The 17618-nt window shown below is 40.1% G+C and overlaps 1 protein-coding gene and 1 long non-coding RNA gene across 18 annotated transcripts in view; one reads left to right on the forward strand and one right to left on the reverse strand.

The window, feature by feature from the left end:
- LOC119009836 (protocadherin-15-like) overlaps positions 1-17618 on the forward strand; it is a 201995-nt gene that overhangs the window by 154645 nt on the left and 29732 nt on the right. For 15 of the 16 annotated variants that reach the window (XM_037081506.1, XM_037081507.1, XM_037081501.1 and 12 more), the window contains 8 exons: positions 1915-2024; positions 3876-4016; positions 7004-7131; positions 11426-11656; positions 11990-12078; positions 14231-14407; positions 14784-15002; positions 16839-16847. In XM_037081506.1, the coding sequence (XP_036937401.1) occupies positions 1915-2024; positions 3876-4016; positions 7004-7131; positions 11426-11656; positions 11990-12078; positions 14231-14407; positions 14784-15002; positions 16839-16847 (1104 nt within the window). Of the gene's footprint in view, positions 1-1914; positions 2025-3875; positions 4017-7003; positions 7132-7520; positions 7692-11425; positions 11657-11989; positions 12079-14230; positions 14408-14783; positions 15003-16838; positions 16848-17618 lie in introns of those variants that run through there. The other variant, XM_037081517.1, reaches the window with a different exon arrangement.
- On the reverse strand, positions 10256-14212 carry LOC119009840. 2 transcript variants are annotated; one of them, XR_005071833.1, is made up of 4 exons: positions 14088-14159; positions 12360-12437; positions 11056-11140; positions 10256-10517 (listed from the first exon to the last, which is right to left on the reverse strand). It is a non-coding gene; the product is annotated as an uncharacterized LOC119009840 (long non-coding RNA). The 2 variants fall into 2 exon arrangements; XR_005071834.1 differs by lacking the exon at positions 12360-12437 and having other exon boundaries at positions 14088-14212.

Raw genomic sequence — 17618 nt, forward strand, 5'->3', positions numbered from 1 at the left:
CAGTCTAAAAAGCACATGTGTTGACAATATAATGAATGAAACTGTATCTTTCTGATACAGTTTGAGGGTTTTGTGTAATCATTAATGTTATTAGTGACACCTGCTCCTTTCCTGCTGTGGAAAAAAAGTCTGCTGCAAAAATGCAGTACGTTTAAACTTCCTGATGTTAAACAACCCACTTTTTCCCATTTAAATCTTGTAATTCAATAATCCATATTTGCTTAGTGGAGTGTTTGATTTAAAGAGAGGTGGTGTACATCCCAAAGGGTGTAACTTGTTGTGCACAGGTGTTTAAGTATAAATCTCAGAAGGGGAAAAAAAGATGTCTGGGTGGAGCAGATGGTTAAAAAAAACAATTGATCTGGATGGAAGTCAACAGCTACACAACCTCACTCACTCTCTCACACACAGTCTCTCTTTCCCTTTCGCTCTCACGCTCCCTCAGTGTCCCATCTATCACGTTGTGATTACTTGATAGCTTAGCCAGTTGGTAGCCCATGTTATAATGTCTAGCCAACTGTGACGGTTGGCCTAATGACTGGACTGGGTGTATTTAATGGAGGGCAATCTGCTGGAAATTCAAGAGTTGCCAGATTCTAAGAAAAATCTGTCAAGGTTGTAAGCAGGGAGAGCTGCCCACCACATGCACCGGGAGGCAGGTGGACAAAAAAAAACAAGACCGTGGCAGGGTTCTCTTTCAGAGCTGCTAGTTCTTTAATTTCACCGCCTGTCTCCGGCTTCTAATGGGGCCTGTCAGTCGCCCTGTGTTAGATTTACTGGATCAGTAAACGGGTTTAATCCAAACACAATGTTCACTATCCTAAAGACCAAGCAAGAGGAAGTCATGCATGGTTAAATTGCCACAAAGGGTTGAAACAGTTAGTTAATAATGATAAAAGTTGTTGATCAACATGAAGTGAGTTACCAACCACTGACTACATGTATGAATAATTACATTTTCCCTGAAGCACGAAAATCGCACATTCTGTTTTTCAGCACCTCAAATGTGACAATTTTCTGCTTTTCTCTGTTTTAAACCACAGTAAACTGAATATACGTTTTCTTGGGCTCAGGGAAGCTGCAGGCAAAACATACCATATATTTATACATTTTTTCTGTAACTTCCAGCCAGCCAGTAGAATTCATGCCCTGAAAGAACTTCTCCCTGTCTTTATTTTTGTATCTAACTTTTACATTATGGGTTTGTGGTGGTTGTGAGACACTGCTTTGACCATTTTAATGTCAGATAGACGTTCAGCATCCTAAAATTAACAGCTGTCTGAACAGCAATGTAAACAATGTACTACAACTATCAACAGATCGCTAAGAAATGGCAGTTATGACTTATGATGTCAATGTTTTGTGTTTCTGAGTTATCTACTGAAGTCAGCATGCTAACCAGCTTTCCTCGGCCCATCCCAGGACAAAGCTCCTGTGGTGTGGACAATAACACTCCCCCTGGTCCCAGAGCTCCCAGTCTGAACCGCTCGCTGCACAGCTAACTGAGCTAACTCACTAACTGCAGCAGTATAAGGTTAATCTGGTAATATGCTACCCACTATTTGTTTTGAATTTGACAGGTGGCCATTTCTTATATATTGCACCTTTTTAAAAAGTTTGTTGTTTAGATTTCCAACTTTACTTTGCCTCCAAACAGAGTTCAAAAATGTTCTTCCTGATCGCCCGATTACCCTCTAAGTAGCTCTGTAACACTTCTTACACATACTTTATCTTTAGATGTAAAGTCAAGGAACAGAAAGCTGTCGGCACGAAGGACTGAAAAATGTTGGACATGCTTTACAGATACGACTCTCGGTTGTGTTTAACTTGCCAAATCTCAGTCAACCCCCGAGACCATACATATACATATTAATTTTCTTATCAGCAGATATTGATTGACTGATCCATTCCCAGGTTTGCACCAGTGAGCGAGGAGGCTGCTGTCGGAACCCCAGTGGGAAACATCGTGGCAGCTGCTGTCAATCAAACTATCGTCTACTCCATCACCGAAGGCAACGAGGGAGGTGAGTAATACTCTGAGATTTTTATGCGTGGTTTAGTGCCTGTTGTGGGTTTTCGTAGTTGTGGAAGTGGTTGATAAAGTAGTTGGCTCACTCCCACCATTAAGTTATGTTTGGGGTTATTAAGTAATTGGCACTATAGCGCTTCTATAATGAAGCCACCAAGGCTTTTGTATCATTAGTGACTATAAAAAGGAGCGCAAAAGTCACGTTTTTTGGGGTCACGGCTCAGTGCCAGTTCCATACAAAAAGTTCATAACTTCATGAGGCTTGTTTTTTCATTTTGTTTGTTTTTTCTCAGTGATTTTCAGCAGACAGTGGTGTAAGTTCCAGTTTGTTCCATCTAGTTCCACCAGGGATAGTTGGTACAGCCAAGCCTGCAGACAAGACACCATTCAAACACAAGGCAATTCAAACTTCTTTACAGGAAGCAGAGAAGCATATTAAAACCAAGACATCATAAAATGTTCAAAGTTGCATTTTAAAAGATGGCAAAACAAAATCAAGCATACAAATATTTAGAGATTCAAAAGAGGTCTCAGTCAAAAACCACAGTAAACAGTTGTTATAAATGAGCTGACAGATTTAGCAGACCCTCAAGTAATCAGGAAGTTTGTTCCAAAGGTGAGGGGCATAGAAACTATTCCTGTAACTATTTCACCTTGCTTGGGAGTGCATTAAGCAGTAAATAGACAATCAGGCAAAGGTCATATTTTTCATGCTGAGCTAATTTAAGGGGAAAATATAGATGTGATTTGAATGCAAAAACATTGCTTTCACATATTTTCACACATTCCTCTCTACAGTGATTGGCACGTCTGGATGATGCCAATTGAATATGCTTGTGCATGTTCGATGTGTTTCCACTCACATACAACTCAAACAACAACCGCTTGCTCTCAGAAATGTACCCCTGCAGATGATTTGAAAGGAGCGAGTGAGTCCACTAGCTCCACTGTCACATTTGAACTCACAATAGCACGCAGTCAGTCATATCGTCTTTTTCTTCATCTTGTCTTATGGCTTCTTTTTCTTCTGAATTTTTTTTGGTTAATGATGGTTGGAAAACCGTCTTTAACTGGATTGGTGATGCAGTCAGAGCGGTTATGCTCTCACCATTCTTATCACGGCTTGCACTGAACCGTGACTTCAGGATGACTACATGTACCGTTACACCCTGACTGGTAACCCATTTGACTCATGGGCATCCAAGTCGAGGCAGCTGAGACACATTGGAATTCAATGTCTTTCTTGCTGTCTGGTTAAAAACAGACAAATCTTCTCCATTTTTGATACGTATAAACGACATAACACTGTTGTTTCAATGTTTCCATGTTTATGGATGGCATGAATGTAAATGTTATTTTGGCTTAATTACCACACTCTACAAGTTATTTTTACTCAGGTGTTTGTTTGTTTTTTTTTCTCAACAGCTTTTATCTAAATCACCACCATCTGCCTGCCATGACTTGCATTTAGTCTGGGAAAACAAGACCAGATTTTATATCTGTATGAAATGCGGCTAGAGTAAACAAAAAAGTATTAAAAATGCATCTGGTTATGAAACACTTGAAATGACAGGTGTAAATGGGGTCTCGGAGGGTTTCAGTTGAGGTTGCTTGGTTTTTATGTGTCATTTGAGAAAGCTTTTTTATTTAAACGATGTTCAAACTCCCCCTGTTAACAGCTAATAGCACTGTCCGCCCACTTTACAGCTGCCTTTTACAAGAAAGTAAACTTTGTTTTTTCCCTTTCTGACCTTTCCCTCCTATATTTTGCACTCGGCTTCTTTAATCCTACCTTACCCTCTCTTGCCGTCTGTCTTCATCTCTCTGCCACTGGTTCTCGCTCCAGGTGTGTTCGCATTAAACCAGACGACAGGAGTGATTTCCACCGCCAAGCCCCTGGACTACGAGGCCAACTCCAGCTACGTTCTGAAGGTGGAAGCCGACTCCATGAGGGTGGCATCCTCCAACCTCCGAGCTCCCTCTAAGAGTACGTGCGTAGTTTGTGTTTCGTGAACTCTCCACCTCTAAAGATACAGGACTGTACTTTTGACTTCAGATTGCATTAGCGCAGATTTCGCTGTTTGTCTCCTCTCTAATTACACACACACGCTTTAGGTTTTTTTCAGGAAAAAAAAACAGTGCACTACCCTCTCTGTGATATTGTTAAGTTAATTGCCACAGACTGCAGCTTCCTCTCCTGCAACATACAGTCGCTCGCTTTCTCATTCTCTCCGGAGCTCTCTTTTACCTTGTACAAGTTCTCTCCAACTCCTCTTCCTTGTCTATACAGTTACACACGTTCTACTGGGACTTGGCTGTTGTTGCTTTTCACGCCGCTTTTTCCTCCTTCTCAGCTGTCTGTCAAACCTGTAGGCTGCATCGGCTTTGTTGTCTTCACTGCTGCAGACTTTCTTTTCAGATGCTCGCCTTTTCCTCCTCCGACTATTTCAGTTTCATCGGCTGTCGCAGGTCTTTGCCGACATCCAATTATGCAACTGTCCAGAATTTAACTCCCGACTATCAAACATGTTTTTCAATGATCAAAGTGAGCAAATGAAGCTGGCGAGGGAGTTTTTTGAAGATTTGAAGATTTTTATCTGTAAAAGCTGTAACTTTTTCCCCTCCAAACATTGAAACCGAGCGATCGGTGCAGGTCAGGTCAGTGTTAAATTAAACTGAACCTGCCGTAATGTGAGAAACAGCTTGAATGTCTCCCAGTCCTATGCTTCTTTTTGTACTTTTCTCTCTTATTTTTTTTTCCATTTCTGTCCCCATTTCAATCCATCCAAAAAATGATTATCTTCCTTCGCCTATGTGGGAGGAAAGATCAACCAAAATAAGTTTTCACGCTTTTAATTGAAATTACAGCAGAAGTGAAAATGGTTCTAATTAGTCTCCATCTCTTCCCACACTATCTTTCCTCCTCCCTGCCTCTTCTCTGTGTATGTCTCTGCTGTTCTTTCTCTCTCTCTCTTCATTTCAAAACATGTCTGTATTCTTCTTAATTGCAGCTCCCCTAGTTTTCTCCTTTTTTTTTCTTTAATCATAGCATTTACCACACGTTGTTCTCGTTTCATCCGACTATTTGAATTTTTGTATTTCACAGATACTGAAACGACAAATCATTGTAGTCATTAGCAGATCTTCATTTATTGATTTAATTTTTTCACACTTTTTAATCAGGTGATGAATCATTAAGATTCTAACAATGTGCTAATCCGTTTAAGTAAGGGTAGATATTTTTGGTGTGGTTGTTCGTAGATAAGCAGATTAATGTTTTCATTTGTTAGTTTGTTTGCTTTTTTATTCTCAAGCGCCAAAGTTATTTTTCGAGGTGATTTTTTTTTCTCTTCTGACTGCCTCGGAGTAAAACTTGAGAAGCTCACAATCATGGAATTCGTTCTGCCTTTCCTTGATGGTATTATGCTGCAGCTTTACGTGGGTGTGATTCACAACTCCCTGTTTCTGGCCAGATAAGATTGAATGCGAGTCGTTCCAAGTTGCAATCACTGAATGTGAATGACAGCAACTCATTGCCACAGTGTTTTGCCTCATACTGAATGTGCATATTGGTTGCCTTACAGTATTGTTCTATGTATTTTGCTGGTGTTTCAACATAGATTCTTTCATGTAGTTTGCAATTCCAAATGCATTTTTACAGTAATATTGATGAACTTGATACTGAATCCAGGCATGGAGATTATTTCTGAAGGCGTTTGACCTGAAAAGAATTTTCGAATTTGACTGCAATATTGTCAAAAGTCATGGCCAGTGAGGTTCAGGGAATATTTCAGAAATTTGATTAGATGTATCAGAGTAGGGTCATGACTACTGCAGCAAACCCAGACATTCAGCAGCTCAGCACTTCTTTCGGCTTTGAAAGTGAAGCTAATAATCTTTCAGTCACTTTACTGTCCAATCTTTTAAATTTGGTTTTACAATTAAATTTATAGTTGAACTTAAGTTATTAGATATTTGACTGTCAACAAACAATGAAATTAATTATAAATCATTTATGAAGCTGTTCTAAAGGTTTATAAACACCAGTGGCACCTTTGAAATAAACTATTGCTTATTGTTTGCAAAGTGTTTCATTTTTTCAGCATTTAAATAACTATTGATTAAGTTTAAATAACTTGTAATGTACCATCCGTTATTATTAAATGTTGTCTACATTTTCAAAGGATCCAAAAACAAGCTTTGTTTATCAGCTTTTCAGTGTGGTAAATGGGGTCCTACATAAACACAATATGTTACAAAATTTGTTTTATTTTCACCGAAGAGACTTACTTGATGTCACACCTGTGCAACACAATTCAGGATCATTTAAATCAAAATGAATTGATAGCTTGTTAGCACTGTTAATCACACAGTCCTGATGAAGCAGATAAGCCAAGCTTACAAGTGTTAAACACCGCTCAGATGTTTCTTTGTTCCAGCTTTTAACTTTGGATGTTGCTTATTTGGTCGTGACTGTGTAAAGTTGTAGAGAAAAGTGAGAAATGGGATGTTAACTTCCTTTGTCTCCTTTGCCTTTGTTTTCTCACAATGCTGCTAATCACCTCATGAAGGTGGTTGAGACTTGGGCTGAAGATTTCTCTCGGAGTGGCTGTTCAATCATTGTCAGAGCAGTTTTTAATTTGTCAGCCTGCCCAAGCTATAGAAAAAGTAAAGCAACAGCAGTACTAATTTAGACCTTAGGGTAGACATGTTGATATAATCACTAGAAGGGGAAAAAAGGTGATAGTCGAGCAGCTGTAATACTTGTGAAAGCAGTGGATAATGCAGTTTGCCTGCCTGCCCTCGTGTTGCTTTTCTTGCTGATATATGGCAGGTACAACACACTTTGCAATACCTGAAATAGAAATTGTATGCATTTCTTCAGTTTGTTTATGAGTAATTACTGCACTACTTCTTGTAATGCCAAATGCAAAAGTGAACCATCGTAACATGTGAATTGTTTCTGTGTCTCAGCTAACACAGCTAAGGTGATAATTGACATCCAGGATGAGAATGACCACCCGCCCGTTTTCAGCAGAGCTCTTTACATCGGAGGGGTTGCAGAAGATGCTAAAACGTTCACATCAGTCTTGAAAGTACAGGTATGATCACGCACACACGCGCAGTTTAGAACTGAGACAATTGATGGAAATGTTCAACATTTGCTTGTTCCAGCTTCTAAAAGTAAGGATTTGCTGCTATTCTTTGTCGATTATGATAGTAAATGAAGAGTCTTTGGGTTTTGGGTTTTGCTTTTTTTATATGTAAATATATCAATCGTTAATATAATCAGCAGATTACTCAAGAACAAAAACAACCGTGAGTTGCAGCCCTGATACATAACTAATCAAACTGAGTGGGGTAGATGAAAAATAGGAACACACGCTGTGATTAATGAAGCGAAGCCCACCAGCCAGTTCAGGCTGCCCTCACTCGAGTCACCTCTACACTCACATGGCATTCTCCTCTCACTGTTACATACAACCAGCAGATTGTTTTAATCATGGTGGAGTACTGAAGCCGACAGTGCCCTGCTCCTTCTCTGGCTTCATGCCCGCTGCCCACGCCACTCACCTGAAAGCTGTGTTGTTACATCACCTGCCGTAGAGTCCATCTCATCCTGAGGGGAAGTTATAGTATCGTCACTCCCCACTCCCTGCTGTGCTCACTTTGATGTTTCCGTGTGTGGCGCAACAAAGTAAGAGCTCTGGGGCCAAATATTAATGCTCTGCATATTCTACATTTACATAATGATCTGTTCCATTTGAGTTGGCTGACTGAAATGCTCTTGCCTCGCAATAAATAATGTCTTTGTAGAGCTAAAAGAAGTTTTGCCTGTGACTGTGACAAAGAAGTGTGTATTCATCTGTATTGCATCTTTTTTGGCTTCAGTCCGTAATGTTGTTGCATGAATTGGTTTATTTTTTAAAGGAAACCTACTATGCTGTTTTGTTGTATATAGGTTCTCATAAAAGGTATTACAAATAAGAAAGCCCACAGTCTGCACCAACAGAAGCTCCTCGCTCCCACAGGAAACACTGCTCCTGAAACGCCTCAACAGTATTCCCACCCATGAATTCTGTGACATCACACTACATCAAAGAGTCACACATTTTCATGATATTAGCCGAGTGGCTAGGTTGGCACATAAGATTTGATTTTGCACACTGCTCTGTTGTAAGTGGTGCTGGGTCAGGCGTGTGTGAGCTGACTAATCCGAGGGGACTGGGTACACAGGAGGGGACGGCCTTAAAGAGACGGGAGCTAAAACAGAGGTTTTCAGACAGAGAGGGGAAATGCATAAAGTATAAAAGTTACTTTGAAATGTTCCTCTTACTCATCCAATCTTGTGCTACCAGTTCTTTCTTAAAAGAATATCCCCAACTTTAATGTGAGACTTAAGTTATTATGACACAATGACCCAACCATGACAGCTTTCAATAACAATTCACTTCAGCTCAGTACGAAGGTGCATACAGTGTGTGTGCAGATGTGTGTGCTGTATTTAAGTTGTATATTTTAAATGAAGACAAATTTAGCCATGTAACCACATTAATTGTTTGGATTATTCTCTGTGTCACTCCCTCGACATCTACCTTCCATCTCCCTGTTAATTAATACATCTTTTTGTTTCCCTGTCTTTTAACCTAACTCTGGAGAATTTCATATCACTGTAAACAACTCGAGCAACTCGCGTATTATTAAAATACCTTTCAGGACCCAAAATGGGTCACAGAGTCTATCTTTCAGCCCCTATCTGAGAAGCAGCAATATGTTTTAATGAGCCAGGATGCCACAAGAGACTCGGGCAGGGTCTCGAGCAGGAAAGTATCTGCTTTAATATTTTATTACAGTTTTTAAGATCATTCTTAGATATTCCTGCTTCATTAGATCACACACCATGAGAGTGACAGGAAAGATGAGAGAATAAGGGCGAGTATGCAACAAAGAGTCATATTCAAGAACCTGTTTCACAAGTGTAGAAAATGTACTTTTCTCACTGATAAACCTGGTATCTCAAATTATTATTCCTCTGCCGCAAACACCTGAGGCGCTGGTTTTGCATACAGATTTTAGGACTATATTTGCCGGGAGATGGTTTATAGCAGCCTGCTCTGCCGTCACCTGACCTCTTTAAATACTTGAGCAGACTGACAGGAAGAACTAATAGCCTGCTAGTCGGCTCGATCACCACAGGGACAGGCGATAGATGTGGAGGTTGGAAGGAAAGGAGAGGATTGATGGTTAGATAAAGATAACTGGCATCCTGCGGAGACGCAAACTGTCTGGACAGAATAAGGAAGAGGAGACATACATGATTCATGGGTAGATGAATCGATGGAGTCAGGGGGTGGACTAGAAAGATGGACAGCGATGCTGGCGGCACACATGTTAACATCCAGATGAAGGTGTGAGTGAGACAAAAGACTGAAAGTTTGAGACACGTGCAGTTTCAATTTCAGTGGTTTCACTCAAGTATAACTAATTCCATCACATCTGTCTGAAGCACATGCGTTGTTTTAATGAGTTTTGAGTGAATGTGTCTGTGTGCGTGTCTATTTTTTAATTGTGTGTATTGCTTTGTGCAGGGCTGTCTTGCCTTCAGAGCGTACGTGTTCAAGTGCACGTGCAGCTCTGTCTTTTTGTCCCTCAGAGGATGCCAGAGTGCAGTTATTGATTAGATGAGCTTCACATTAGCAAACCTATTCATTACCTGCAAAGATTGTTTTGTTTTTCTGATTTAAATCTCAGCAACCAGTCCAAGTGCTAATCTAGAGTCTAGAATCTCTTACTCTCCAGCCTGTGTCTCTAGCACTTTATTAAAGTGCTTTGTGAATGCATTTATTTTTGAATAAATGCTGTTGAAGTGATGCTAAAAGACTTTTCATTTTCACCAACAACTGTCACTCAGGACACAGTTACTATACTGAAATCAACATACTTTTATTTACGATGCAAAAGCATGCAAGTGTGACAATTAGAGGGCTGCCAATTAAAGATGCAGAAAGTGACACTGGATGGTTAATTGTGGAGTCTTGTTCAACCCAAATCATCAGTTTTGACAACCAAGACACGAGACTCAACAATTAACTATCTCTCTCCAAAATCGCTCACATGCACTAAGATGCACACGCCCAACTGTCAAAACGACTGGCTACTGAGAAGCTCAGATTCGGACACACTCAGAGGGAGAGTGACTTCATTATTTGCTTGCGATGCCGTTGCTCCACTCTATCTTTATATAGCACTCAGTAGAGCACCAAGGCCCAACAGTCCCCTTTAAGCCCTGTACCACTCTAAATAACTGAAGTAAAGTCACTTCAGATTTTACAGTGCAACAAACTGTTGCAGGTAAAAACAAAACTTATTTGTCGAACTTTTGTTTCAGTGTTCGAAATCTCATTTATGGATCCTTTAGAGATGGCAAAATGTCTCTTCAGCAGTTCAGTCCTTTATTTTTGTTTTCTTCTTCCTCTTTTTGTCACATCTGTAAATACAACAAAAAAAAATAAGGATTTAGTCACAGTGACACTTTTAAATTGGCTCTTTCCCTGTGTAAACATAAAATACACAATACCAGCTATGAGTTTGCAGGCAAGTGGATTTTTGACACAGCTATACTAACAGCTGATTCATAGTACTGCAGGCATTCAATGTATTCCTAAAAAGTTACTCTAACTTAACTCTGCAAGTATGAAAAACACACAAAAAATAGATCTATACGTGTTTTTCTTGCATTGGTCCTCCCTTATTCCCCCATCTCTATGTGTATGCTTTTATTTCCTCCCTGCTTCCATTTCCTTATTCCCTGGCCATGAGAAGAAAATTACATTTTTTTTTTGTTTCTTGCCTTTGATGTTGTGGACGTCTCAGAGCTGAATCAGTAGTCTGTATTCCCAGCCCCTCTTATAAAGACCTGGCAATAAATCAATGTCTGTCTTTTTGCAAGTGTGTCTGCATGGTGGGGTTTGCATGCATGTGTGAATGAGAGAGAGATTTGATAGTAAGCCATAAATATACAGTACCTGCATACAGCACAAGGCACCACTTTATCCCCTACTGCTGATTCAGAGCACTACACCAAACAATAAAAGCACCGACAGGTGTCCCCTACAAGATAAAAGCAACAGTAAAATGTGGCCTTCTGGTGAGTGAGGAATAGGCAGACTGGGTATCAGTCCTGGAATGATCAATATACATGGTAGCACTGCGTATTGATTTGCTGCAAACACCTTGCATCCAATACATGGAGGTGGCGGGATCACCGTGATTAGAATTGTCACAGATCAAATCATTTGTAATTATGATATCAGCAACAATGACTTGATCACAGTGCTGTTGGGATGATGATTATGGTAATGACACTGTGTAATGATTATTTTGCTCAATTTACAGGCCCTGGACAAAGACACTGGTAACTACAGTTCTATGATGTACCGGCTCATCATCCCCCCTCCCCCTGGGAAAGACACTAAAGACAGCAAAGACGGCTTCGTCATCGAACCGTACAGCGGCGTGGTGAAGACAGCAATCATGTACCGCAACATGAGGAGGTCATATTTTAAGTTCGAGGTTGTTGCTACAGACAACTATGGTCAAGGACACAGCAGCAAGGCGGAGATAGTGGTGTGTATATATACAGTGTTGACATTGCTGACAGGTTCATAATGTTCCTGTAAAAAGGCTTATTTAGTCTTATGTTTTACGTTTTCCTCTTAAACTAATTGAGTGGTTGAACTTAATGAAATTCATGTGGCTCCCAGAGTGTCCTTGAGGTCGATAAAAAATGTGAAAACAATTTCAGATTGTTAAAAGCTTGAAGCAGAGTTGATCTGAAAATGTTATCTTTTCCAATTCCAACTTTTTTTTTCAGTGATGGAGATGCCATCTGATAAGGTTCGGTTAAATGACGCACAGCCAAACATGCTGAGTTATATCTGCATTGTCTCTGTTGTGTAGGTGTCCGTCGTGAACCAGCTGGACATGCAGGTGGTCGTATCAAACGTCCCTCCAACTTATGTGGAGAAAAACAAAGACAAGCTGCTCAGGTAATGAACATTAATTAATGCTAATTTAGAATAGAACATTTGAATAAATCATGTTTGGCATTAAAATGGCTGTACAACGTGTACCCTGAGCAATGAGATTCCGTCTTTTCTTCAATTTCTAGGAAGTATACTGATGTTATTATCTGGAGAGCAGGCAGTTTGGGTTCAGCATGGACCATCAACATAACTAAAAGCTGTTGGGGAACAGCCATTGACCATATATCAATATCGACATATATAATAATAGATTTTAGATATTGTTATATTGTGACATGGCTTACATGTTGCCTCCCCTGGTTTGAAGCTTGCTTGTGGAAGCTCTCAGTTTTCATGTCATGTAATAATCAGTTTGCAGACAGCTGAAAAAAATATATAAATTCACACATATTGCTACATAAAGCCCCCTAGAGTTTACTAGTTTACTCAAGTTTATTAAACTGATAACATTGCCAGAGATCCTTTATTGATTTAGATTTTAGAGGATTTACTCAAGACAGATTTGAGAAACTGAACTTTGAAACAGACTAAATTTGTATTTATTGTTTAACTTATTTTTGGTGACTTTTGTTTTGATCTTTTCCACTCCTAACATGCAAAAAGCCATCCGGACAAAAAGTCAAGCTGTTGTAACATACCTCTGCCTTTATGAATAAGAACTAAATAAGATCTGAACAGGTTGTGATATTCTATTGAGACCATGTCACCCAGCTCTACTCTTGTACTGCTGAATATACTAAGTCATAAAACACTAGAGTCTTAGAGGTGAAATGCACTTCTTGATGTCCATATGTATTGTACTGCGAGCCCAAAAGCTCAGTAATAGTTCAAAGTCACATTTTGATATGACAGCGTGTGCATGTGAAGTATCGAGACATGCAATATTGAAATGTAAGTTTCAGCCTTGAGTTAATGTATTTTTATATCACACAGCTCTACCAGTCAGTGGTGCCTTGATATTGATTTAGCTATGTTGCCTGTTCATAAGAAGGGCTGGGGCTGTAATTGCTACCACGGGGAAAACAACCAGACTTGGTAAAGAGCACAAACAGTTTTGTGTCTAAAAATAGAGGGGTTTTTTTATCCCTTAAAAAGTGTCCTAGTAAGAATGAGCACCGAGTGCATTGTTGAGTTAGAGCTCACACAGGGACTGTAACGGGGACAGGCATTAGACCACTGCAGACCACAGATACTCAGCAGAGACAGTTCCTTAATTTACTAAAACAGATGAAGCTGTGGCTGCAGATTTAGTTAAGCATATATCTTTATATTGTTCTGTTGTTTTTGTCTTTAGTTGGTATTAAGGTGTAGTGGGTTAACAAATCCAGACGGGGTGTAACCCAGACTATAAGGACACATTTTCACAGAAATTTAAATGTTACCTGTTTTTGTTACCATTGCCGCCATTTGGCTTTTTCCTTTTTAATACTCCCCGACTTTCTATCCCTTCAAGCTCACTCCGACTGTTTATTTAAAAATATTCCTCACTACATTCAAAACATTTTGAGCCCTGAAAACATGACCTTATCAACACTACGGTGTCTAATATGTGATACTCTGACTTCGCTCCGATGCAGCTCAGCATGTTTGTTGAGGAATTTGCTTTGAATCAAATAATATTATCTCCCTCCACAGTTGGCCACTTTATTTATTTATTTATTTTATTTTTTTCGGTTAAAGAACGGCAAGATGTAGTTACTGAACACAAACCCCACATTCCTGCACATATATTATGGTATATTTCTGCATCTACAGACAGAAACTATATTGCTTCTCATTTTTGCCATCACTTGAGAAAGATGTTTTAAAGCGCTTACCATCCTTGCTCTCTGCCTCTCTCTGTCACACACACACATGCATACACATAAACACACACCTTAGTGGGATCATTCCTGCTGTGAGCAGGTGTTTCCGAGGGTACAGAGATCAATATTCCACAGCGTGAGTCTGTCTAGATGGCAGAATGGAAAAAAATGTGTGCGTGTCTGTTTGGTGTGTGTGGTGTGACCCACCCAACTGTGTGTCTGCATGTTTGAAAGAACATGCCAGTTTCCTCAGAGGTGTGTTTCTGGATCTGTGTCGACCATGTTGGCATCCTAACAGAGTTAGAATGATGCGATGCCACTGCTCAAAATCCATAATTTTTCATCTTTAGCATTCTGGAACGCTACGTCCAGGAACAGATACCAGGAGCAAAGGTTGTCGTGGAAACCATCGGGCCCCATCGCCATGGTGATGGATTAGAGCAGGAGGACTATACCAAGTCGGACCTCATGATTTATGCCATCGACCCGCTGACGAATAGAGCTGTATCTCGACAGGAGCTCTACAAGTAAGAACTTCGCCAACAAATCTATGACAAGTTAAAAAAAATGGCAGTTCTCCAAAAGCTTTATATCATAAGACGGGACATGAACCTAAATTACATTGCAATTAAGAAATTCCCAAATTAATTGCCCTCAGTTAGTTTTTTTGAGTGCTGCCATTCACACAAGATTTCAGGTAGTTTGCTGAAGTCTTTCTTGTACTATCTGGCAGCAGAAGAAAAGAAGAAGAAACGTTTTGTCAGTCCTTGTTTTTATTTATTAAATAATGAGGATGTATTTCTGCATTACTAGCACTTATAAGTAATAGAGTAGCAGTGGTTAATGTGCAGTCTTTTCCAAATATGCTTGGTCTTAGTTGCATCATGTGTTTCTCCCCCCAAGGTTTCTTGATGGTAAACTCTTGGACATCAATAAAGAGTTCCAGCCCCTCCTCCCTCCCGGTGGACGGATTCTGGAGATCCGAACCCCTGAAGTGGTGACCAGCGTGAAGAAAGCGGTGCAGACTGTAGGCTACACAGAGGGAGCACTGCTGGCTCTGGCGGTTATTATAATAATCTGTTGTGTCCCCGCCATATTGATCGTCATTATTACCTACAGACAGTGAGTATGAATTATGTGTAGTTTTTTTTTTCCTAAATAGTTTGGGAATAAAAGTTTCAGTTTAATCAGAGATAACTTGGACTGAATGAGGTTGTAGGAGCTTACCGTCCTTCTGATAGGCTTGTGTTTAAGAGATAAGACTCCACTTTCCTTTTATCAACAAATCCCATGAAAAGACCAAAACAACAGTGGGGTGATCCTCATAATTAACCTGACGGTGCGAGATGGTTTCGAACAGAACCATTTGTAAAGGCGTCTCTAGAAACTGTTGAGCAGGCACTTAAAGAAAGTACTCAGCAGGTGATTGGACAGACTATCTATCTCTGTTTATCACAAGCTAACTTCCGCCGATCAGATCAACTGTAGGGGAGCGCTACCACAAGCCGAGCCACTTTATAAATCAAACTCCTACTGATGCCAGTCGGGAGGAGAGAGAATCAGGTTTACTGTTGCGAAATCCTTCTTTGCTCTTCTTTCAATGAATTATACTCTCTAGTTCTGATGTAACCTGAATCTATAGCAGCGACACTCTATGAAAGCTAACATTGTTTTCAAACAATTACTTCTGTTGCTGTCATATAAACCGTGCCTGTAGATGCTGCATCTAGCAAGAGTTACTCAAAGGTTCCTGATCAGTTTAACACCTGTGTTAGGCCACATGCACTTACAGGCCAAAGCAACACACCATTTTCTAGTTTTTAGAAGTTGAAATGTCATCAAGTTTTCAGTGCAAGGTGCGGAGTCGCACCGCTTTCCCCATTGATCACATGTGATGGCCAGATGTGCAGCCAGCCTGGCTTTACAGGCACACCATGCTATTTTGTCTTGAGCACTGTAGGACTGCTATTTTAAGTCAATGTCAATTGTCATTGTTCAAGTCGTTGAACCACATCTGACAGCCTTTTCAGGAAAAACTACATGTTTTTAAAGATTTACGTCCCCAAGAGGAACAAATGAGCTTGCAGCTTACTGCCACTGACAGGATAGGGAGTTCTAAAAGTACTGAGAGACAGACAAATGTGTCAATCAGTCGCCCATCATTGCAGAATAGATTGTTGTGTAAAAAAAATCATAGTCAGCTATTAAATGTGTTGCATTCAAACACAACAGTTGATTGATAATTCCTATATTTGAAGCTTGTGATGTTCTTTCTAAAGTCCTTTTGGTGTCATTTCTGGTTTACACATTCTAGCCACTAATGTGAAAACATCTACTCCAACATCAGTTTGATGCTGCTAAATACCAATATGTGAATTTGAGTCCTGAAAGCGTGCGGGCTGACAAAGATAACAAGCCATTTAGAAAATGTCTGAATTACTTTTAAGAGACTGCAGGCGGACAGAAAATAGACAAAGCTGGCAGGCGCTCCCACAGGACGTCCTTTTGCACTATTTATCATTTTATCACCTGGGCCAGTCACTTCCCCAGATGATTCAGCATGGCAGCCTGTCCCACAGTGCCAATTCTAATAGTTTGTTTAGCTAACCACCGTGAAAGGCTATTAATTTCCTCCGCCTCCTAAACACACAAACGAACGCACACACACTTAAACTGGATCAGTGCATTCTGGAGGGAGCTACTCATCATGAGACAAATAACAAGAGTGAGGAGAGGAGCGGAGGCTTGAAGAAAGAAAAACAGTAGTAATCATCAGCATCATTATCACTAGCCTCTGTTGCTAAATGACTCTAATGAAGACCAATTGTCAAACTTGCTTGTAAATTACAATAAGTAAACCCGACTAACAGGAGGTACTGTGATTTATGGTTCAAATAATCACTAATCTTTCTCTCTCTTTCTCTCTCTCTCTCCGTTTGATGCTTCTGCCGCCACCAGATTCAAAGAGTGAGTACTGCTTTCATATTCCCAGTCTAAAATATTAAAGTCGTGGCTGTCCTAAACACCTTTCATTGTGATTAATCTGTTGACTTTCACGGAACAATAAAACGGATGAGTTCAGGAAGGGCAGTGAAACGAAGAGGACGTGAACAATCAAACAAATGAATCCTGAAGAACACAGTATCAGTAAATGTCCATGAGTGATGCTTTCATGAGAGTATGCCTGCATGTGGTCATGTCGTGTCATGTGGAGAGTCGGGGTGTGCGACGACCACCCCGACCGCCCAGAAAAACAACAAATGTCTATTTCCTAGTACTAGGAAAAAGACATTTGTTTTTTTTCTGGTCTGTGCTCCCTGATTGTTGACTGTTTGGCGTATACTCTGTTACCTAGTCTCGCTTTAATATTAATAATGTCATCTAGAGAGACACATTAAACATTTTATGGTTCTAGCATAAAACTTCATGGATTGGCAAAGTGATCTCAATTGATCCTGAGCACAAACCTTCCTGTTAGCTAGTAAGATTGTATCACTAAAGCGTCAACATCATTGTTGTGCTAGGAAGGCTAAACAAAGGTCAGGGGATCAAGTCAGCAGGCTCCATCCTCTGTGAAGCATGAATTAATTTTGATGTATTTATTGTTGTATAGTTAAGTCTGTACCAAAATGGTGGACAGACCTGCATGGGTACAGGCTACATCAGATCCATTCAGCTGGCAGCCCTAGTAGAATAGGAACCTCACTTGGCCCTTTGATCATTTATTCTTATGCATAT

The sequence above is a fragment of the Acanthopagrus latus genome, chromosome 20 (genome assembly GCF_904848185.1).
Source record: "Acanthopagrus latus isolate v.2019 chromosome 20, fAcaLat1.1, whole genome shotgun sequence".
In the NCBI taxonomy this organism is placed as follows: domain Eukaryota; kingdom Metazoa; phylum Chordata; class Actinopteri; order Spariformes; family Sparidae; genus Acanthopagrus; species Acanthopagrus latus.